This window comes from Gallinula chloropus, assembly GCF_964237585.1.
Source record: "Gallinula chloropus genome assembly, chromosome: 3".
Lineage (NCBI taxonomy): Eukaryota > Metazoa > Chordata > Aves > Gruiformes > Rallidae > Gallinula > Gallinula chloropus.
The window spans coordinates 29790890-29814025 of record NC_140087.1 but is presented as its reverse complement, the minus strand read 5'-3'; the positions used below and the strand labels follow the sequence as shown (position 1 = coordinate 29814025).

The 23136-nt window shown below is 42.9% G+C and overlaps 1 protein-coding gene across 2 annotated transcripts; it reads left to right on the top strand.

Annotated features, from left to right (window-relative positions):
- Positions 1-424: 424 nt before the first annotated feature.
- On the top strand, positions 425-23086 carry OPRM1 (opioid receptor mu 1; the record flags this gene model as incomplete). 2 transcript variants are annotated; one of them, XM_084261728.1, is made up of 4 exons in its annotated part: positions 425-765; positions 15311-15663; positions 16478-16998; positions 23054-23086. In XM_084261728.1, the coding sequence occupies 4 exons, from the start codon at positions 425-427 to the stop codon at positions 23084-23086; spliced, it is 1248 nt and encodes a 415-aa protein (XP_084117854.1). The 2 variants fall into 2 exon arrangements, with proteins under 2 accessions (XP_084117854.1, XP_084117853.1); XM_084261727.1 differs by lacking the exon at positions 23054-23086 and adding an exon at positions 22534-22572.
- Positions 23087-23136: the final 50 nt, after the last annotated feature.

Below are 23136 nucleotides of genomic sequence, written 5' to 3'. Positions count from 1 at the left end.
AGGGTGAGACCTGCTGGCGCGCCCCGCGCTCCCCCCGGCCTTACAGCGGCGCGACGGGGCGGGCCCCGCTCTGCGCCAGGTACGCCCCAGAGGGGGCTCCGCTCACCGCGGGGACGGCCGCGACGAAGGGGGCTGCCCGTGCCCCGCCGGCCCAGGAGGGAGAGGAGGAGGAAGCCCCGCCTCCCCGCCGACCTCTGCCACTCCTGCCGCCGCAGGCCCCTCCTCCCCTGCCCGCCCCGCCCGCCGCACACATGTGCCCGCACCCAGCGGTGGGGCGCGCCGTCGGGGCGGGCGGGCGCCGCCGCCTTCCCGGCACCGCGCACGGCGACAGCAGCGCAGCGCACCAGCTCCGCGCCGTACCACGCCGCGCCGGGCATCCCTCGGGCGCGGAGAGCCGGTGGCAGCGCTGACGCCGCTGCGCGCCATGGCCGTCGCCTACCTGCTGGGCAACGGCTCCGCGCCGCTCCTCGCCGGCGCCCTAGAGGTCCCCTTCGCCGCCAATGCCTCCGCCGCCGCTTGCCGCTCCGCCGCGTCCCCCTGCGCGGCCGCACCGCCGGGCGCCTGGGGCAACGCCTCGGCGGCGGCGGGCTGGAACCGCTCCGAGCCCTGCGGCGGAGCCAACGGCAGCGCCGGTGGCGGCGGGCCCTGCGCGCCCGCGGGCGGCGGCCCCTCCGTGGTCACGGCCATCGCCATCATGGCCCTCTACTCCGTGGTCTGCGTCGTGGGACTCTTCGGCAACTTCTTGGTCATGTATGTCATCGTCAGGTGAGTGCCGCCCCGCCCTACCCTGCCCCGCAGCCCCCGGCCGCTGCCGTCGGGGCGGACGCCCGGCCACGGGGTGCCGGGCATCGGGGCACGCTGCCGTCCCTCTTTGGCAGGTAGCGCGCAGAGGGTCGCACCGAGGGGTGCGGAGGGTCTCCTGCCCCCGGGGGACAGGGAAGGAGGCTTTTAGGAAAGCGCCGGAGCGGGTGGTCGGGCAAGGGAAACTTGCGGCGGGGCCATGAGGACCGACGGGGCTGGGCGGTCCGTCAGGAAGCGCTGGGGTGTCGGGGATGCTCTACGGACCTTTCGTCCTGCGGCACCTCTGCCAGCTGCTCTGGCCAACGAGGCCCGAATCCCGCACCTGTGTGCTGAGGAGGGAGGATTTAAAGAGACTTTAGCCACTGCCTGTGAGCGTGTGCGGGTACAGGGTTGCACACGGACACCCGGCGCATATCCGCGCGTCTTTTCCCCCAACTCTCCCAAAAGCACAAGCGCAATGGAAATGGCATGGCAGCCAAACGCATCTCTCTGCCCGGGCTGATAGATTCCCTGTCTCAAGTCCTGCCATATATGTTTCTACTCGCATACATTTATATATGTATACATGCACGCATGCTTATACACCTGTATGGGAACGCCAGGAGCATTGTTGCTATCGGCTGTGCTGCAGCACTTCCCAACTCCCTCGCCCGCAGACCCACCCGGGCTGTCTGTAGGTCGCTCACAAGTGTGTCTGTCACGCGCGAGAAATCTCGTGCCCGTAAATCGGCGGAAAGCGGGCGGGAGCCAGACGAGACGATCCTGTGCCCGCCCGGGAGCGGGGCGGGCGGCTTCCGCGGGGGAACAGTGCCACCTCCCGGGAGTGGCGGGGCGGGTCGGGACGGGACGGGAGCGGAGCGGTGGGGCGCGGCAGGACGGGGCTGCCCGCGCGCTTCTGCTCGTCGTTTCCAAATTAAGCAGCAGCTGAGCGAGCCCGGTAGAGCCCAACGGGCGCTGCGGTGTAGGGCAGGGTCCCAGCCCGGATTGTCCCGGCACTTCCAGTGTCCCCAGATCTGTGAAGCGCCCCATCTCCCTGTGAGCACCACGTTTCCCAAGGAGTCGGGATAGCAGCCGTAGGACACGGGTGTCCTGGCCGCAGGGGGCTGCAGGTGGGAGCAGAGCTGGGCTCCCAGCGTTGCTTGCAGACCAGCAGCTTCACGGTGGGTGCAGCAGTGACAGTGCCAGGTGAGGACATTGGTCGAGGCAGAGTGCTGAGGCACTGTGAGGATGATGCCTTCAGCATGTGTGCAGGGTACCACTGCAAAGCCCCTGTGCCTCGTAGGCCTAATGCAGACCCAAGTCACCAGTGATTTAAGCTACGGGTTCAGAAACCCATTGGGTTTAACTATACTTTAGAGGCTGCACAAAGTTGGGGAGAATCTCTTCTGTTCTGTGGCTTTGGTCAGCCCAAGACTCAAGCTCTCTATGCGAGGATACAGCCACAGAAACGCTTCTGAGCTGGGGCATGACTGCAATAGGCTGAGCAGTGTTGAATGCATTCCTCTGGGAGAAAAAGCAGATGCGCGATGTAACAGAGCCGGGATAGCTGTCAGTGGAGAAATACGCCACAGGTTGTCCCTGGAATTATGCATTTATACTGGGCATAACCCATACTAGCTTCGTATTTCTTACATTAATTAATTGAATTACACTTGCACCATAAAGCCAAATTGAACAAGGCACTTGGATTTAGATTTCTATCTAAAGACAGCACGTTTCACTGAGATTACAGTTTAAAAAACAAAAGCCAGGAGCAGTAGGAGACTGCAAACATATTTTTTCTTTTACAGAGGAAAACACAAATAAGTTAAATGGCTTCTCCCAAACCATCCAGGAATTCTATAGCGAAGGCAGGACTAAACCCATGTGATCTGTGCAAGAACAGCTTTTGGTATGACAGATTACCTTTCCAAATAATACCATGCAGCTGTTTACCTGTTTGGGATGAGAAAGAGTTTACATGTTAATGGGTGAATAGGATCTGTGGTTTAAGCAACATAAAAATGCATTTCCTTTCTGTGCTTCTCTATAGGTTTAGTATAACTGGGCAGCAATAGGGAACTTCCTGATTTATTTCCTGTTGCAAACAGGACTAAGACTACAGCATTCCCAATCATATATAATATGCATATACAAAATGGTGAACATATGAGCTCACATTCATGTATCCTAGGATCCAGCTCCAGACAGGCAAACCTTTCACTGGATTAAATATGGCATCATATAAAACTCCCCTTCTTTATCTAGCTTTCACACCATGCCTGCTCAGAAAGAAGAAACCATTGAAGTCTATATTAATTTTGAGAAAAATTGAGACCACTAGAAATAAGATTTTAAAATTATGTTGGTGCCATTTTGCATTGAAAATACTAGGAGTTGGGGCATATGTGCTTAGATATTTGAAACTCTGTCCCTACTTACCTTTCAGAGTCCATCCCCAGTGAAAGCAGCAGTAACTTCATATTCAGTGTGCTGCATGCTAATATGTCATGCTCGGCTTCTTTGGAAAGATTTTAAATTATTCTCTTATTATTACATATAATTATCATATTATTCTTATAAACATTATTATTCTTACAACTTTTCCACCCAAAGCAGATCGATGGGTTTGGAATGAGAGTGGTGCAAGTACTTGCCTGATAGTGATAGCTGTCACTATCAGTCCACAATGCCACCCTGTTTCCCAGCTGGGGCAAACAAGTCAGAAAGCAGACGCATCCAACGAGGAGTTAGAAATGTATTGTCATTATTGATTCAAAAGTCAGGATCTGCATGCAAAGCAGGTCCATGGATTTTCAATTTATATACATATTAATTTATAATTTGTGCATTCTCATCCACCCTCTTCATCCTCCCAAATGGTTCCTGTTCAGCTGAATACTTTCATCCTTGAATTAATATTTACGTTTTATATCTGTAGTTTGTAAGGCTGAACCCCCTGTTACTAACACTGATATGTTTCCTTTGTCAAGTACAAAAACATGCCTGCTGACTGACAGCAGTGCAGTCAGGTTATACTGCCAGCCAGGAATTTCCTGTAATCTGAAAAAAATCCGTAGATAATTTTTATTAACTATTTACCTCATGAGCTTTGTATAAGTGTAAATTACTAATATGAACACAGAGTTGTTACAGCTGTATCAACTGCAAATGCTACTTTTGGCTGCTGCAGTTTACAAGACAGTGTACAATTAGTACCATGTGGTATTAACACACGGAGTAATCTATAGGCTTTTCCAGCTTTCTCATCAAGCCAGTGGGATATTAGTCACACACGAGTGTGGGAAGAACAATACTCCCTGTGATTAAGGCAATATGCTAGAAAGCTGTAGTGGAACACAGATAAAAATCTTTAGCATCGCTAGTCTGGAATTGAGGAAGAGCTCTCGGAGGCACCGAGTCTTCCAAATGCCAAGTACCCTGAGAGGACTGTAACACCACTGGTAGCTGCTGAAGTCACTCAAGTCCAGAGTGATTCCTTCATTGCTTTACTATTAATTTTGCCAAATATCATAAACAAAGGGGCCTCAGGTTCTCCACGAACCTTTGCAGGAGGAAGGAAATATCTTGTTACATTAGAGTAAATGATTACCCTGCTTAAAAAAACAAGGGGGGGGACAGAAGTCCTTTCTGAAATGAAGACATTTCTTTCAGCTTTTCTCAAAACAGCCTCTTAATAGTGTTTTGAAAAAAAGAGCTGTGACTGAAACATGGGCTAATCTGGAAAGACTATGAAGTACTGAAAGATCTGGTTACTTCAGCTCAGCTCATTCAGACTTTTATTAAGTAGAATAAAATTTGTGGTGCAATCTCAATTGTAGAAAGAATGGAGTACCAAATATTCTCACACATGCACAGAAAGAGAAACGTGAAGGGTTTGGAAAGAGGTTATAAAGTATGGAGAAATAAACTGAAAATGATCCCAAGCTTGATAGTGTCTGAAGCAAAGCAACTTGTTCTACAAAACAGGGGTTCTTCTCTGCAAGGTGACATAGAGTTGGGGTGCAGCATGAAAGAAGGCTTACAGCATCTCTTGTAGCAGCATAGATCAGGGAACTTAGAAACCAAGAAATGCACAAAATTCATTCTTCTCTTTCCTGTCCACAACTGCGTGAACTTCACTTTGGGATGGCATTGCATGTGCAAAGGTGTGTCCTGCCTGCTCCACTGTCTGCAAAGAAGTTTCCACCCTGTTGCTAAGAGCCGCTACCTGAAGCCACAGCAGCCTTAACCAGTCATGCCAACTGTGAAGTGCTACTGCTCACCAGCACGAGTCAGAGAAAATCTGGGGACACAACTGGGGGAGTCAGGTTGGGCAGGAGCAGCACAGAAGCTGAATTAAAGGAGCACCACGGTGAGGGGGTGACCCTCAGCAGCCCAGATTACAGGAAGGCAGGTGTCCCTGTTTGCGCACTGTTTGCGATAAAAGTTTCCTAACCTCTGCTTGTGGGTAAATGTTTGACTAGCAAGCTGCTCCCCAGCAGAAGCAGACAGATAAAACAGCATGTATACCTTTGTATTCGCTTTCTTGTTTTCTTTTATCTTTTTTTTAAAATCATATTGGCTTGTCCATGGTCAAAATTTGGCCCAAAATACATTAGCCTACAACCTGGGGATAACACCTGCCTCACTGAGGGAGCAGAGGTGATTGCAGGATAAGTAAGAGCAGCAGCCAGCTCTGCAGCCCCACACTTGTCTCCAGACCCTGTGCCACCCTGTGCCTGGTCCCAGCAAGCTCTTGCCTGTGGGACATCACACCCCAGGCAGGCAGAACCTCCTGCTCTCCTAGCAGCTACTCCCAGGCACTTCTGGACAGAAAACATCCCCTCTCAATTGCTCTTGAAAAGCTGTTCTGATGCCCCTGTATTTTTCCTGCAGTATCATTTCGGTAATGGCTCCCACGAAAAATAATGTTAAACACTTCCTGATTTTTTTTTAATTTCCTTATAAAAATAAGTAACATTGTATCAACTTTTCATGGCTTCAGTAAAATTAGAAAATATTGTAAGCACACACTGTTTATATTATGTAATTATTAGCAAGCTAATGACTAATAAGCTAATTAGCTAACATAAGCCTGAAGTACTGCTTTATTTCATTTTAACTTACGGCATTTATTTCAAATCATTATCCATAGCTTCTGCTGAGTGCTGGCGATAAGCTTTTTTAAACTTTCTAGATAAAACAGGGATGTATTTACAAAAATTTCAAGCACAATGAGATGAGCCCTAATGTCTGAGAATCATAGTCTAGGTCACTAGTGTCTTTCCCAATCATAGCCAGCAGCTGGTGTTTAGTCAAAGAGTGGAAGAAATAGGAGCATCACTGTGTGAGAATCATTCTAATGGTCTGGTAGACTGCAGAGGGACTTTCTAAGCTGCAGTTTGCATCGGCATTTTATTCGATAGCTTTTTGTGGATATTTCTACCATGCAGCAGTCAAAAAAAATCAGAATCAAAAAGAATGTTGGAAATGAAAGGTCACAAATAATACCACATCTAAACAAAGCTGGTTTGAAACAAGCATTCTCTTAACTAAAATGTCAGAATTCTGAAACGGTTTTAAAGTGTTTAAGTTGGTTATTTTTAAGCTTAGGTGTTCTAAGATGCATGTTATAGAGATCATTCAACAGGCATTTTAAATTATTGCTTATTTCCATTATGATTCCAAAGTGAAAATACATTTTCAATCCTTAGTCATTATAATTATATTCTAAAAAAATAGAATCTGAAAGTAACTATTTTCTGAATTACCATGATTAGGCTGTTCTCAAACAAAGTTCTTTTTATAACCACCTGTGCCTTCTTTGGTTTATACTATGAAGTTTGGGTTTATGGTGTTATAAGTAGGACTGCCAGCGTTATCTTTCAAACAGCCTGCTCCCTTTTGTAAGTTGGCTTTTAACTGTGTTCACTAGCAAGGAGTTCCACAGCTTGGTCCAGCTGTGTTAAGAAACGTTCTCGTTCATCTGTTTAATGTTAAGCACTTTTAAATTTTAATTATACTTCCCTTTGAATTTGCATGATGAAAAAACATTAACGATGACAGACTGTAGCTGGTCAGGTAACTGTGAAAGACATGAAATAGCATATTTCTTCCACCTTCTCCTTGAGAAGTGTTCAATTATCAGTTGTAAGATCTTGTGTCTCAGATCAGGAGTAAAAGTTCAAAACAAAAAATATTTGTGTAGAATGGAGCAATCCCAGCTGAGCAACGTCTCTTTCTTAAGGGGGAGAAGGGACCAGCAGTTAAGGTATCTTTTCCTGTTTTCCCTTGCACAGTGCTAACCTCCAGCCCTGGGATGTGCTGCCTCCAAGAAGCCAGTTTCACAAGTCCTTCTTGTGAGGTGATGGTCTCAGTACCTCCCTCAGACCCACAGTTTCAGACACTCACATCCTTGTCATGTGGAGACTGAATCCATGCTTCCTGGTGCTTTCAATCCTGTCATCTCAAAGCACATAATCATGTTCCCTCTTTCTGTCATGCCCACCTCCATCACCACCTGCTTTCCCCACACCCCCATCACAGGAAGGTCTTCCTCCACATCTGCTCTCTCTCCAGTCCTTTTTTCTCACCTTTTCCACTCCTTTCCAGACCACACCTGATATCTTCTCTAGAAGATCCTGATCTCTTGTATGTCCATACTTTGTATACTCTTCACGACTTCATGATTTGTACAGTTTATGGTGTTACCTCAAGCCCCCTGCTACCTCTCTGATACCCTCTAACCAAGGGGGAATTACCACAGGTGTTCCCCATCACACCTTTGAGGATCTCATTTCTACTAGTTGCGCAACTGTCTCCAAAGGTTTCATTGCCAGCTTCCCTGCCAAGCTGGGAATGTTTCATGCACAATCCTCACCTGAGGGGATCAGTCCACAAATCAGGAGGAGGGAATCAGCACCCAGAAACCAGAGAAAACAGCCGTTAACTTGTCACCCCTGGAATAATGTCACTGCAGTTATAGACGTAGTCAGTGGTTCATTTGCAAACACGCTTCCCTGAGGGCCAAGCAGAGAAAGTTAAGTTGAAGACACGGACAAGTTTCCTTTCCATGTCTTCCTGGCAAAGCAAAAATTTCAGCAAAAACACCCACTTGCTGGATAATGACAGTATATTGGAGCCAGCCTTTTCAGCACCATTGATTATTTCTGAGAGATGTGTTACACAATAACTGCAAAACCAGCAGCCTTTACTGGAGACCTATCTATGCCTCAGCACCCTGCAAACAGAGACTCAGCTAAAGGTGGTTTAGTAAACAGGTCAGATTAAGACCTGGGATAATTTGAGGATAATTTTCCCCCATTTAACTAGGCTGGAGAGGAAGGAAGTGTACCGGCAGATAACTGTTTGGGCATTGGAGCATGCATGTTACTGTAATTTCTTCTTTTATCATTAAGTAGCTTTTTGTGTTGTCTGGGAAAAGAAAAAGAAATGAGGGTAATAGGAGGCATAAGGCATTGCTACATTGTAAGTGTTTGTGTGGCGAGTTGATACCAATATATCTATAAAAACCTTTCCTGGCTGGTTCCCCTCCCCTTTTTGGAAAAACAGTGTTGCGTCAGATTTATTTTGTATGGATTTCTGTCGGGATACTGTGCATACAGGCGTAATTTTAGAAGGCATGAAAATAATAAAATATAAGTAATAAAATAATTATCTGTTATGACTACTGTGTAGTTTGTGTGTCCTGTCTGAAGTAATCACCTTGCTTGTTAATCCATAGGCAGACATCAAGGGAAAGGACCAGCCTTCCTCCCCTCAAAAAGCTATTTTTCCCAAAGGAGGAAGCTAGTTTTGTGCTCTTTGGGAAGGGACAAACTCACTAATTCAAGCTAAGTAGCAGAAAGAGGACCTCTGTATGATGCCTTTCAGTAACAGAAAAGCAGGAAAAACCATAAAGAAACCAACAAGTGTATTTTAGCCCAAAGGCTAACACAGTATTGTAATTACTTGAAAACAGGGTGAGTCAACCCAACACTCTTGGTACCACATCATTCCTCAAAAAACCTGCACAGGAGTCTGAAGAAAGATGACTCTACCTAACAGGCTTTTTAAGCTCTCTGTTTCACAAAGCCAAGGTCTGAGAGAGGTCCCTAATTGGTTCTGAGCACAGAAGAAACAGCCCTGAGCTGATGTTTCTCCACAAGAAGTGGTATGCCAAATTTCTCTGCCTGGGTCCTGTAAGCAAATGCTGGTGGATCTCCACATGCCTTGACACAATCCCTGATGAAAGGAAAGGACAAGCTGGGAAGTCAAAGGTGCTCACAAGATAACCCAGGGATGTAAACTGTGGTGAAATTCTGGATTGATTTCATTTGCACTATGGAGGATAATAAAGTGGAAAAGGAACTTGATAGTGGGAAAATAAAGTATTAGGAATAAAAGAGGTAGCAGCAGAAGCAACTGCAGTCCAGCAGTTATCTGCCCTATGTTCAGATCCACAGTCAGCACATGCATGCAAACTGCTTCAGAAAATGGAGATCCCCTTGGTGGTGTGAGTGACTGAAGGGAAGGTTGTGCCATCATCATGTATGTGGAAGCCTTGCTGCATTCTCCACCAAGTATGTCAAGTAACTAGGCCTTATTATTTTAGATGTAGTACACCCCCTTTATATGTCATGCCTTGACACCTGAAGTAACACTTGGTATTTGTATGTTTCTTCAGCTCTCTGATTAAATCACTATGACCGGCCACAGAGGTACCAGCTGGCACCGTGCTGGGAGTTGGGATACAAGGCTCAAACAGGAGGAAACAATCGGTGCCTATGTCTTTCTTAAAGGCAGTAAACTCAAACTCTTGTTCCCTTCCCCAGTTCAGCTCTTACCTTCAAACTCAGGATCAGAGCAGGAAGCAACTGTGCCTGCGACCTGCACAATTTCATTCTGAGTGGGACCAGTTTCTGCTGTAATGTTGTACCTGCTGGAGGGTGCTGTTTGGTTTTTGTTATTTGTTGGCTGGTTGTTTCCCCGAGGGGTAATTACTTTTAAAATACATCCCCACGTATGATCTCTTCAGAAGAACATAAATGAAAAGGATGAGTTGATTGTTACCCACAGCATGACAACTCCAATCTGGGTGGCCTGACCATGTAGTAATGTGCAAAGGTTGCACACAAATTTATGGTGATTGTACTCTAAGCTTGAATTACGGCATAAGCATTCTGAAGTATCCCTGAATAGAAAACTCAAAGACTAAATCTTAAGGCTGATTAAGTCATTTCCTCCCAGACAGGTAGGTTAGACTCATCCAGAATATATATGACTTCAGAACTTTAATAGATAATAGTCTGCCAAGGCGCACATCACAACTGTCCTGAAATGCCATATGGGACTTTCACTCTTATTAACAACTACCACACAAAGAAAGAAAAAGGACAATGAGGTAGGATGGCCATCAGTTGGGTCTTATTATATGAGACCTTTGAGCTCAAAGGTACTTTCCAACATATGGCCTAGCTGACAGACATCATGTCAGTGTCAAACATACTAATTGTATTAGCAAACAGAAGACATATTAGAAGGGAGGTGGGGGAGTAGGTGTCCAGACCATCCTGAATATAACATGATCTTTGTCAAAGCTGTAAGGGCTTGATGAAAAAGGAAAGTACCTGACATCTCAGGAAACTGATTTCCTTCTGTTTCTCAGTTTCACATATAAAATGCACCAGAACAGCCATGGAAATAAATGTTCATTTAAACTGGTTCAACTAGGCACACTTCACATGTTTTAATTGTCCCACCCAGGGAGACCTCAACTAATATTATGTATGCCCATAATGATTCTTCATTTGTTTTAACAAGTTATTTATGCAAGAATAACATGAATTTGAAACACTAACCTAATCTCCTCCAGCATCAACAAGAGTTATGTCAGGTTGTCTGTGTGCAAGACTTAATTGACAGTTGTTGTTTCTTTCAGCAGCCAAACCATTTTCATGAACAACTGCTTTCTGCAATGAATCTCCTGTAATTAAGCCAGGTTTTCATATATTTTGCATTGAACTTAAACACAGATCAGTTGAAGCAGGCTTTGTCTCCAAATTGGCATTCTGTGGACAAAAGCTTGCATGCCTTTGTATTGCTGAAAGCAGTTATTACCAATCTGCCCATTTTGAAAGTGCAAAAGGCTGTCCCTCCTTTTTTTCCTCACTGTTCCTATTCAGATAGGAGCAGTTTTCAAATTAATTTGTAATGGCATGTGTTCCTAGGTTCATTGGGCTACATGTGGACCCATTCTTTGACTTCTTTGCACCAGCCTCCTGATACAAGGATATTATAAAACTGGTCTAGTACAGAAGGGCTGAAGGGTCTGGAGGACATTATAGTTCAATGATCCAGCTTGTCAAGACTCAGATGGCAGTGTACCCACTGTCACCATTAGAAAAACAATGAAATGCTTGGAAAAAGCATGATGCAAACTAAAAATGTCATGATTTTTTAAGAAAAGACATGATCATCCTGTTATTTGTTCTTTACTTTTGAGCCATGCAAAAAAAAAAAAAAAATAGAGGTGGGTCTTGAAAAATTTTGTAGTTGATGTAGTGGAGACTAAGCCACGGGAGTGGACAGACCAGAAACAGAGCCGTGGCAGAAAGAGCATGATTGCAGAGTGTGCTCACATCTCTCTAAGTCAGATGGGTGATCGTGGCTCCTGCTCAGGATGCAGTTACGCTTTGTGCAATGGAGCTGGGTGTCTCTCTAGGTTAGTTTGGTGAACCTTTTATTCAGTTTGCAAGCTGCAAGCTGAAGAGAGCATTTCAAGTCTCTCCCAGTATCCCTGAATTTCTAGGAGCTTAGCGACTCTGTGAGTAGGATTCTCTTTCTTTTCTCTATTGTTTTTTCTTATTTCAAGTGAATCTCAGCTGAGTGGACCTCTACAGCTCAGATTATCAATCTTCAAGTATATTTTAAAGCTTTGCTGTGTTGAAGATAAAGGCAAGGTTGAGTTTTCCCTACAGGATTAGACAGACATGAAGTATAGTCTTAGTGTAAATCTCATCTATCATCTACTGCTACCAACAAAAAATACTTCATAAACACATACTTTATGATACAAAAGTTGCACCAAGGAGATAGAAAGGGCATACTAGTGGGTGTCAGTATTATGATGAACATAATTAATTTGAATATGTATCAAGAGCAGTACCAAGCTAAATATTCACCAGAATTTTGAATCATGTTGCTCTGTTAGTCTTTCATTGCAGAGTTGTAAAAATCAAAGTAATGTTACCCAAAGCCAACTTCTGTCTTCACTTGCACCTTTGCTCATTGCCATACAACATTTAACGTACTCAGTGTTTTGGATGCTGAAATTTCAATGTGATCTCAATACCAGCATTCAGATTCTCATGGGCTTGCATTTAAGACATTTTCTTTACACAAATGTTCATTTTTAGATTCTCTAGTGGCCTTGAATATAAGTGTAAAAACAGCATCAGTTAGAAGCTTGCATTTATAACCACAATATTTACAGAATTCTAAATCATACAGATATCCTGTGACTTCAATTACATCACATACGCATCTATGTGTCTGTATGATGGAAATGTTTGTGCTGCTTATTCAAATAGGTAGAATAATGCCTTATCAAAAGATGTAAGAGCTAAGACCAAGTCTTTGAAGAACTCCATTTTGAAGGACTGTTGTTTTTCATGCTGTTAAAATTACTTCTAATCAATGGCTTCAGTATTTATTTGTTCATACCAAAAAAAAAAAAAAATTAATCCTGGGATGCCGGTAATCTACTTATTTGGAAAAATACATGTTTAACAAAATATACCTTTCGGAAATATGCCCTTTATAAAATCTTGAGATTTTTAGTACAGAGAAACACCCAAATCACATAGAATTCACTGAAAAGAATATTGTGAATTTCAACAGGCTTTTGTTGATTAGGCAATTGTGGAGGAAAATACTTTCTGTCACCACAAAAGCTCTCCTTTCTTCTTTTGTAAAGCAGCATGATTAGAAATATAAAGATTACAGAGTACATGAATAAAATCCCTCATTAATAGCCTATAGAGCCCATTAAACAAAATAAGTCCAAGAACTTTTAAGCCTAAACAGACAATGAAAGCAAGATACAGGAGCTGAAAAATGTGTATCATTTAAGTGGGGTAAGGTCCATGCCAGTCCCAGTGAAGAAGCTTTATTCCATTTATTCAGAGCTTTCCCCTACCCGTCCTCTGGCATGATAACCTGAGAGTCACTTACATATTGGTTGATGGTGTTTGGGTTGGGTTTTTTTCCTGTATCAAGCATTCCCTTTAAATAATAAGAATGGCTTTAATTACTGATTTTAAACAAAAAAAAAATTATAAACATCTGATGATGTGCTGTCCAGGCAGAACTGTGCTAGAATCATGGGTGATGGGTGATGGCAGCAGTCTTGAGCAGCGTACCTAAGCTTTATTGCTTGTCCAGCCGTAAAGATAGGGCAATCACCTCAGAGCTGAGTAGGGATTGACAGCCTGGGTGAGGGTGCAGGATGCTCATCGCCTTTTGTCTGTGTAGAATTGAGAGCCACTTTCCCTCCACTGCTGTTGCTGCCTGAGCAGACCATGCTGGAGCAAGCTGGATATGTCTGCTCATAACACAATCAAATCTCCAGGTTATCTCTCTGGACGCAAGCTTAGCTAGTCCTGAATCTGTTATGAGACCTACGGAGAAGACATTCATTTTTGATAAACAACAGAGGACATGGCAAAACAAGGGCTCAGTACAACATTTTCATTCTGGATAATAGTAAAGTCAATATAAAAATGTTGCTGTCTTCATTCTCCTCTGCAGATTCTCCAGCAAATTGCCCAGAAACTATTTTCTCCTCCCTCCAAACTGTTTTTAGAATTGCAGGTTATTGTGCACCTCTCCCACACTGCAATCTCCCCTTTTTTTTTTAATAATTCCCAGCAGAGGCATAGATGCTTGCAGCATCTATGTCTTCCTAAGTTAGCGTCACAAAGACATGTTTATAGGATACTATAAGTTTTATTTAAAACTTGGAAGTATCATACTCAGATCATACTTTCTCAACACAGCAGCAAAGAAAGACGTTGGATCTATTAGAAAATCTTTTTTTTTTTTTTTTTTAAAAAAAATCAATTGAAATTAGGGTTGGTTGTTTTTCATGTGTAGTACCAATATATGAGAGAACAAAGCCAGTGCACACTTCTTCAAATGTTCATCCTAAAAGCTATCTACATGCATTCAGCAGGAACTCTGTGTTTCTCCAGACCCTATAAAAAAAGCTACAAATGTGTGTTCCCTACAGAGCCCTATGGTTTGGGTTTCTTTTTGTTTTGGGGGTGGGTTTTTTTTTGCAGCTGACTAATGTTCTGAAGAGGTCAAAGAGAGAAAAAAGCATGAGACACTGTGGTTTGCACTTTGTCTTCCCCAGCAGGTTGCCTGAAAGATCTTTTCAAATGGGTTATTCCTGTTGCAAATCACTCTATAAATTGTAAAATATTTGATCAAGCTTTGTATTTGTTACTTTGTGGAAACAGAAGGAAGTTTTATGAGAAGAACAAGCCACAATGCCCAGGAACCTCGGCAGCTATCAGGACAGTAGGGCAGCATGGCCAGGAACATTACTTAAGAAGAAACTTTCAATGTACCACCAAAAAAGTATAGCATCCTCTTAAAAGTTGATCTCAGGTGCTGCTCAGCTGATACAGTGAACTTGAAACAGTGAAGGGCTCTTCAAAAATTCGATGAAACTGAGGATGAGTTTGGACTCTGCTTTTAGCATTGCAAATACAAATGAAAACATGAAAAGCCTCCCTGCTCAGCTGTGATTGAAGTGGGGCATATTCAGTGTGTTTTGAGTTGTTAGCAGAACAGACTTAGGATGAAGTGGGTGCGGTGGAGATTGAAGACCCTTCAACTGAAAGAGGCCCTGTGAAGCAAAGCAAGCGTTCCTACCTCAAGGAACAGGGCTCCAGCCAGGTACCACCTGGGTGGTGGTTCTATTGATACTATCAATGCATATTGTTAATAGAATCAGTCTTTTTGTTTGATTGAAAGAACATCTGTCCAACTTACACTGGACTTATTCCCTAAAGAATGACATTATCACTACTCCACAACCTACAAATAATTTGTCTGCTTCTATAGACCATGGTTCTGATACTCAACATCAACAGATACAGAAAATCTGCATATTTAATATAGTGTCTGATACATAGAATTACAACTTTTTCAGCTGCTTAGTTCTTGAGCATCTATAACATTGTTTCTTCTAGATGTATCCTTTCTCTCTGTACAAATTAATTTTTTGTTCTCTTTTATTTATTTATATGCCTCACTGAACTGCAAACATCCTAGAAAAACCATAGCGAGGTCCTTTGGTTAGAAGTAGAAGAGATGACCTTTGACAGTACCTAGCATGTTATTTCACAGAAGTTTTGACAGTACATAGCACATTATTTCCCAAATGGTGCACTAGACTCAATTTTTTTTATCATTGTCAGTTGTAGCCATTTACATGCTTTGCTGTTTTTTCTTCTAGGTACACAAAAATGAAGACTGCCACCAATATCTATATTTTCAATCTTGCATTGGCAGATGCCCTAGCAACAAGTACTCTGCCATTCCAGAGTGTGAATTACTTGATGGGAACCTGGCCATTCGGTACCATCCTGTGTAAGATTGTTATATCCATAGACTACTACAATATGTTCACCAGTATTTTTACACTCTGCACCATGAGTGTGGATCGCTACGTAGCTGTTTGCCACCCAGTTAAGGCCCTTGATTTCCGTACCCCCAGAAATGCCAAAATTGTCAATGTCTGCAACTGGATTCTTTCTTCTGCCATTGGCCTGCCAGTAATGTTCATGGCAACTACTAAATACAGGCACGGTAAGTCTGGCTTTCTTTCCTAAATTGGGTATTTCAATGTTTCACTTTAGGTGTTGGTGTGAATGGACCCTTTCAACAGTTTTGTGCCTGGCTGTAGTTGACTGGACATTTTCTGTCCTTCATGACAGGCAGGTCCAGCTACTTCTGTGGGTCTATGTGAGCCTCACTGCCCCATGCAGTTGCTGCAGTGTTTGGAAAAGCATCTGTGCCTGCTTGCCTTTTGCTGCTGGATGGTTATACACTGTCCTCCAGCGCAGGAGCCTGTGCTTTACCCAAGAAGTTATTCCCACTGAATAACATGTGCTGCACTTAGTCTCGCAGGACGCAATACAGAGTAGAGAGCACATTCTGAATCACTGGTGCTCAAAAACAATCCATGAAGTGAGAGCATCTCACCATAAATCACAACCCTCCGTTGTGTGCAGTTACCAAGTGACATATTCTCTACCCCATTGCCCCAAAATGCCCAAACTCAGCAGATACAGTGCTTAAACCATCTTTCTTATCACCAGGGTTTATGCTGCAAGTGAAAATGAGTCTAAGTTTAATTTATGGCAATTCAACTCTTTATCACACAATGAAATGCAAAAGAGAACACAGTACTTCGTCTTCCTTCATGCACTTCATATACATTTTGTAGCACTGTGCCCTAACACGGTTTGTGCCAATGACAGGTCACAGACTGCTTCATTTTACCTGTTTACTAAGTAAATCTTCATATATTTGCCTAAGCTATTTAATAAAGAAGCCTTAAAGAAAAGTAAATTAAAAACTGACCTGCTTGTTCTTCTCTGCTGTTTTCTTTTTTCTCCAGGCTCTATTGACTGCACACTTACGTTCTCCCACCCTGCATGGTACTGGGAGAACCTCCTGAAAATTTGTGTGTTCATCTTTGCCTTCATCATGCCAGTCCTCATCATTACCGTGTGCTACGGGCTGATGATTTTACGCCTGAAGAGTGTTCGCATGTTGTCTGGCTCCAAAGAGAAGGACAGGAACCTGCGGAGAATCACAAGGATGGTTCTTGTAGTGGTGGCGGTATTTATTGTCTGCTGGACTCCCATCCACATTTATGTCATCATTAAAGCCCTGGTCAACATTCCAGAAACTACTTTCCAGACTGTCTCCTGGCACTTTTGTATTGCTCTAGGGTATACAAATAGCTGCCTTAATCCAGTCCTTTATGCATTTCTAGATGAGAATTTCAAAAGGTGTTTCAGAGAGTTCTGCATCCCCACTTCCTCAACCATTGAGCAGCAAAACTCCACCCGAGTCCGACAAAACACTCGTGACCATGCTTCCACTGCCAACACTGTGGACAGGACTAACCATCAGGTATGACTAGCAGTGGAGATGTCATCTCTGGATCCAGGCCTCCAGCTTGGAGATGACATGTATTCTGAAGTCACAGTTTATACTGATTTGTAACTAGATAAAGGTCTAAACACCTTCAGGGTTATATTTTGAAGTGGTGTATGCATACACAGAGGCCTCAGTCCTGCATGGTGCTAGTTGTTCTCTCCTCTATTTGATGCTCAGAAGCTGAGGGCTTTCAAAAGTACCTTGCATGACCAGGTCCTGCATGCATGCATATACAAAGCGCACACAAACCAATGTTTTCATTTGCAGGATGTTTACAATAGGTGACCACTTTACAACTGGTTGGAGATTAATCTTTGTCTGAGGGCAGAGGTAGGAGAATATAGATCTCTCTTCTCCCCTTGCAGCAGTCAATAAAAATGAGAAGAAACTGGGCTTTTACACTTTTGACTGATGTACAAAGAAGGCATACCTGGTCTTCTTTGTCCTGGAAGATACACAAGAAGTAGACAAGAGTTTGTCTACATGCAGTTTATGTATCAGATAATTATCTATACATGCTAAGGTGGGTTTTGAGATATATACATATATATATAAGTATTTATATATAAATATTAAGAGTTAAGGAGTATTGTGCCATTCTGACATTTAAGGTATACTGAGAATATACCTTTTCCATGTAGAAAAAGCCTTTGAGAAGTAGGGATTTTATGGCACAAAAGATGACAAGAGAAATAGGTGTTGGGGGTTTTTGTAATTTCGGTTATTAGTGCTTTGCTTGTGCAATGAAGCTGTTTTGTTACATGTTCAACATCTGTGTTCCTGTGATTAGTCCTGAGAATTTCCAATCCCCATCCCTCAGTGAACATCAAGCAAAACATGAAAGCAAATCTTAACATTCATGTAAGTAACTCCAGTGCATCACATGCACTGAAAAAAAAAATGAGTCATCTCTGTAAATCATTAAAAAGAACAAAAGCCCAACTCAAAAAGAACATTACCATCTCCAAACAGACAAATGGTAACCACACCAGAAAAGAGGAGGGAGAAAGGGAGAGGGCTAAAAAGAAAAGGTGTATTAAGCATTTGCCGTTGATGTTGTCGTTCACCAGCATCAGATTCATACATGCCAAACTGTTGCCTATGAAACCAGTTAGCACCTGCTTGGTCTTATGCACACTTTGGTGGTGGAGCAGAGCTGCCAAACATAGCATAGTAGCATACATATATGTATGTATATACATGGAGTATTTACTAGGTGTATCAAAGATTTATTAGACAAATTCAGCTGTCAATAATGCATTTGTAACCCTAAGTGGAGTCAATCTCGTGCATGTGTCTAACAACAGGATTATATCTGTATCTAGTGCAATTCCAACTGTTCACAGTGCTTTGTGTGTATGCACACGTTTTCTCCATTTAGTGTCTATATATAATTTCCAGGACCTTCTAAACTTCTACCCTTAGCAAATATTAATACGGCATTGCCCTGAGGCTGAGTGAAATAAAGTCTGTTTCCCGGGCACTGAGCGAACACAGAACAGATTCTTCCTGCAAAGTTCTTTCAACCTACACCAACAAGGGAGAGAGGCAGCTGAGGTAGAAACAGACCACAAAAGTGAAATGAGCTGTATAGTGGCAGTAAGGAGCAAGTTGGTCTCACAGCAGGTTCTTGGTTCCTTGGTTGTGTTTTTTCCATTTACGGTGTAGTGATGGAACTAGTTAATAGATAAGGCACATGTAAAGATGAGTAATGGGAAAGATGCTGGAGGAGAACACAGGGAGTGAGGCAGGAGGGAAGAGAACTGAAGTGAAGAGCCAATATGCACAGAACAAAAAAAAATCAGGATATGTGCAGATCTGTAAGAAATTGTTTGACTACCGAGCTTTGACCACTTCTGTAGCACTTCCTAGCACCCAGCCAGCAGTTTTCCCCAGGCCTGGGGAGAAGATGACAACACTTGGAAGCTCACGTCCTCACTGGTGTGTGGATAGGCCTCTTTACGTGGTCTGGTGTTTGAAAGAATTTGAAGTGACCATAAATGGGCCCAGTTTCATTTCCCTCACCACAATCTCTGCAGTCCTTGCTTTGGCAGCTGCTGCTGCCATTGGTTTATTTCTGACAGATGTGCTTGCTGGATGCTAACCTGAGCCTTCGCATTGCTGTGCTCCCTGAAGTATGGCATGCCAGCTACTGGATGCAGGCTTTGTTATTCTCCATAAAGTCTATAGAATACATTCACACCAAGCTGTGTTCAAATGTCAATATTAAACTTGGAGGTTTTTTTTCTCCAGCATACATTTCTGTATGAGACATTTCTGTTGTCTGCTGTTATCAGAATGATGATCAGGTTTGTAAGACTTATCCTCACTAATAAGATCCTCTGGGATAGTATTTGCAAGTGCAAAATCTAATATTTTTTTTGTTATTACTTTTTTTCTTAAACAGAGAAAGTCCTAGGGTGAATGCAGCTTTTGTTCTCAGTAAAGATAAAAGAGAAAAAAATAAAGGAAAAAAACCCCAAATGAACCACCATTTGCTCAGACAGTGGGCTTTTGTAAATTCTATTGACAGGGCATCCTTTCACAGGTAAGCATTTTCTGCACAAGAAAGTCTAGCTAGGATATCTGTATTGATCTAAGTATACTGGCAAGCTCTTTCTTGTATAGACAAGGCCTTGGAGAGCATTTGGTATGAACTGTAATCACAAGGCTGTATAGCACTCAGTATACTTCACGTCGTTCTCAAAGAAGCAGGTGTTCTACAAGTTGCTTCCTTACCAAGTGAGAATAGTCCCGCTAGATTTAATGAGAACTGCAAGCACTCAATTGCTCAACAGCCTAGGGCCTCACACTCATAAGGAACAACCGTGTTTTCTATCACTGCAAAAGTGGTAACAGGAAACATCGTAAACATTCATGCTGTTCTAAGTTAAGATACTGCCCTTTGGCCTACTCTATGGATCTTTGGCATTACCAAAAAGATCTATATTAATAGTTTGATTATTGCTTTATCAGCATTTACAAAAAGTGGGAGTTCAAAACTCCTCCAGAAATGCAGCTTCTTCCAGACCAACAGAGGAACATCGAGTCGTTAACACTGAGGTGTGAGTGCTGCAGAAGTTGTGTGTGCTCAGGAGAGCAACACAGTTCTGAGGGAGAAATGACAGTGGCTAATCAGGCGTGAAAAAACTGAGAGTTGTAAGACTCAGGCATTTCAGGTCTGTAGGGGCCGATGTATCCTGTGTTACACTCCATCACCTCCTGTGGTAAAATGCACAGGTTACATATGTTCCAAGGTGAACTTAAAGACTTACCTCATTGTAAGGGAGGCATATCCAATCTTACAAATGCATTTGCATGAAGAGTTAAAACGAGAGTGATGGAATCATAGGCACATAGAATGTGTTGGGTTGGAAGGGAACTTTAAAAGTCATCTAGTCCAAGCCCCCTGCAGTAAGCAGGGACTTGAAGATCACTAGATCCAGTTGCTCAAAGCCCCATCAAGCCTGACCTTGAATATCTCCAGAGATAGAGCCTCCATTACCTTTCCGGGCAACCTGTTCCTGCAATCTACCACCCCCATACTGAAGAACTTTTTCCTAATATCCAACCTAAATCTCCCCTTTTCTAGTTTAAAACCGTTACCCCTTGTCCTAGTGCTACATGCCCTCATGAACAGTTCTTCCCCAGTTTTCTTATAGGCACCTTTCAGGTACTGGAAGGCCACTATAAGGTCCCCTCAGAGCCTTCCCTTCTCCAAGCTGAACAAGCCCAACTATCTCCACCTGTCTTCACAGGAGAGGTACTCCAGCCCTGTGATCATTTCTACGGCCCTCCTCTGGACACACTCAACAGGTCCATGTCTTTGTGTTGAGTGTTCCAAAGCTGGACTCAGTATTCCAGGTGAGGTCTCACCAGACCAGAGTAGAGGGGCAGAATCACCTCTCTCAATCTGCTGGCCACACTTCTTTTGACGCAGCCCAGGATGTGGTTGGCCTTCTGGGCTGCAGATGCACACTGGTGGCTCATGTTCAGCTTAATCCTTGGAAAATCACTTGCAAAGCAAAACTGCTTACTTTGAACTTTCCTCTGCACGGCCCATGTTGGTAGGAAATGGTAATAAATCTATCTGTTAACAATGAAAAAAAATAAATACTTGGGGAAATGGAATATTAATAACTACAGAAATCTGAGAAATTTTATATGCTCCAGCAAGTTGGTTTCACTGTGGCCCACTTAAGTTTCTGTAGCAGCCTCACCTGAATGTATCCAAGCAACTATGAATACGATGTACAGGTACATTTTCAGAACATCCTACCTAACTTTTTTTTTTGTATTTTTAGCTTCTGATGCTTTTTCCTTAACAACTGCAATGTCTAAATGCTATAATGGAAGCTGCAAATCCTCCTCTTAGGTTGAAAACGAGGCCTCAGATATGTTTAGTAACCAGAAGCTCTGGTATTCATGCTCAGCCCTGAAAGCTTTGCCCCTATTGCTTGACTTGGCAGTCACATATAGTAATAAAAAGGATATTGTATTTTTTTAAAAAAACCCTTTTTTAAGTTGAAACAAGGAAAAATGGAAATCTAGTTTCACTTTTATTAAATACAAAAATAAAATACTTTCTCATATTTTAATTTTCCCACTGTTTTATGACAGACTGCAAAAAAATACAGGGAATGCTGGTGAGTCCTATGCAGAAACATGACAAAAGTTGGGCAGATTCTGCAACTCCAAGCTACTTCTATTCATAAAGAATACATCTACTTCTATTCATAAAGAATGTTTTTTCTGTGGATTTTTAGGAAGTGGACATATTTCCTTTGCACATAATACTGTATTTCAATAATAATTACCAAGTATTGATTTCTTATAAAGCTCATTTCTGGCAAGATAATGCCAATGATAACTTTGTCTAAATTCAATAGATCCTTAAAACTGGTCTTTCTTTTCTTTCATTTACACTGACATGGGCCCATCATAAACATTCTACATAGCAGAGAAGACAGAATGCATTTATCAGAGTATTTCATGAAAGGAAACAAGAATAAAATATGCTATGAAGACCAGAGCTGATTACATGGCTTCTAAGGTTGCCTGTGTTTGTGGCATTCCTTCAACTGTGAATTTGAATAAATGGGGGGAAAAAATGTACTTAATAGATTAGAAAATGGTCTCATGAAATTCATAGTGAATTCCCCTCTGTAAAGAGAACAACTGGTTTGGTATGAAATATATTCTAATTCTATGCAAATTTCAGATCTAGCAATGCATCTTTGTCTTTGAAAGTCAGACACAGAAGTCATCTGTGATGATTTCCTCTGTCTTTTTTGCTTTGTGGCAAAGGCGTAGTCTTGCCTTGCTCCCTGGGCCACCTGCTTAGCTTTACATGGCAGGACAGTAGCTGCAAATTAGAAGTAAATTCCTCTTTATAACCCCCCCACACACACATGCACACACATGCGCACACACACACACACACACAGAATTGTGGGCGGGAAGAAATCAAGTAACAATTCATTGTATTTGCAATTTCTTTCCTTTCAGTTGGAACTTCAAGAAGCTGAAACTACTCCACTGCCGTGACAGGGTCTCCTGCTGCATAGGTCTCAAAGCAATTGCACACCAGTGCCACAGTGTGTCTGGGCAATATGCTATGGGAATGTGTAGGACACACTTTCCCTCCAAAAAAAATACCACAGAGGAAAGTGCCTGCTTTTCCAGTCTGTCAAAAATTGCTTCTGCAGCACTTCCACGTTGCATGTGACAGAAGCACGAAACTTAACAGCAAGCAGAGCCACGAGATACAGGGGCTTGCCAAGCTCCAGTGTTCATAGCGGTCATGTTTACCAGGAATACTCGCATTAGTCTAAAGCAGAGCTACGGTACCTGTAGCAATATGACGTGCTCCTGACAAGTTACAGTGGTGTTAAAAAAGGTGGAAACAAAAATTCCAAGGCTAGGCAATTTATTTTGAAAAATGAAGATAAGCTTTTAATGGTGGGAAATAATGGGAAATGTTGTAATACTGTTGGGTACTCAATTTACTCTTAAAATTTATTTGTAGAGGTGTTTCCTGTGCAGGTTATTTGTGTGCTGAAGTCTCACAAAATCATCTAGAACAACACATTCATGGTTCAAGAGGTCTTC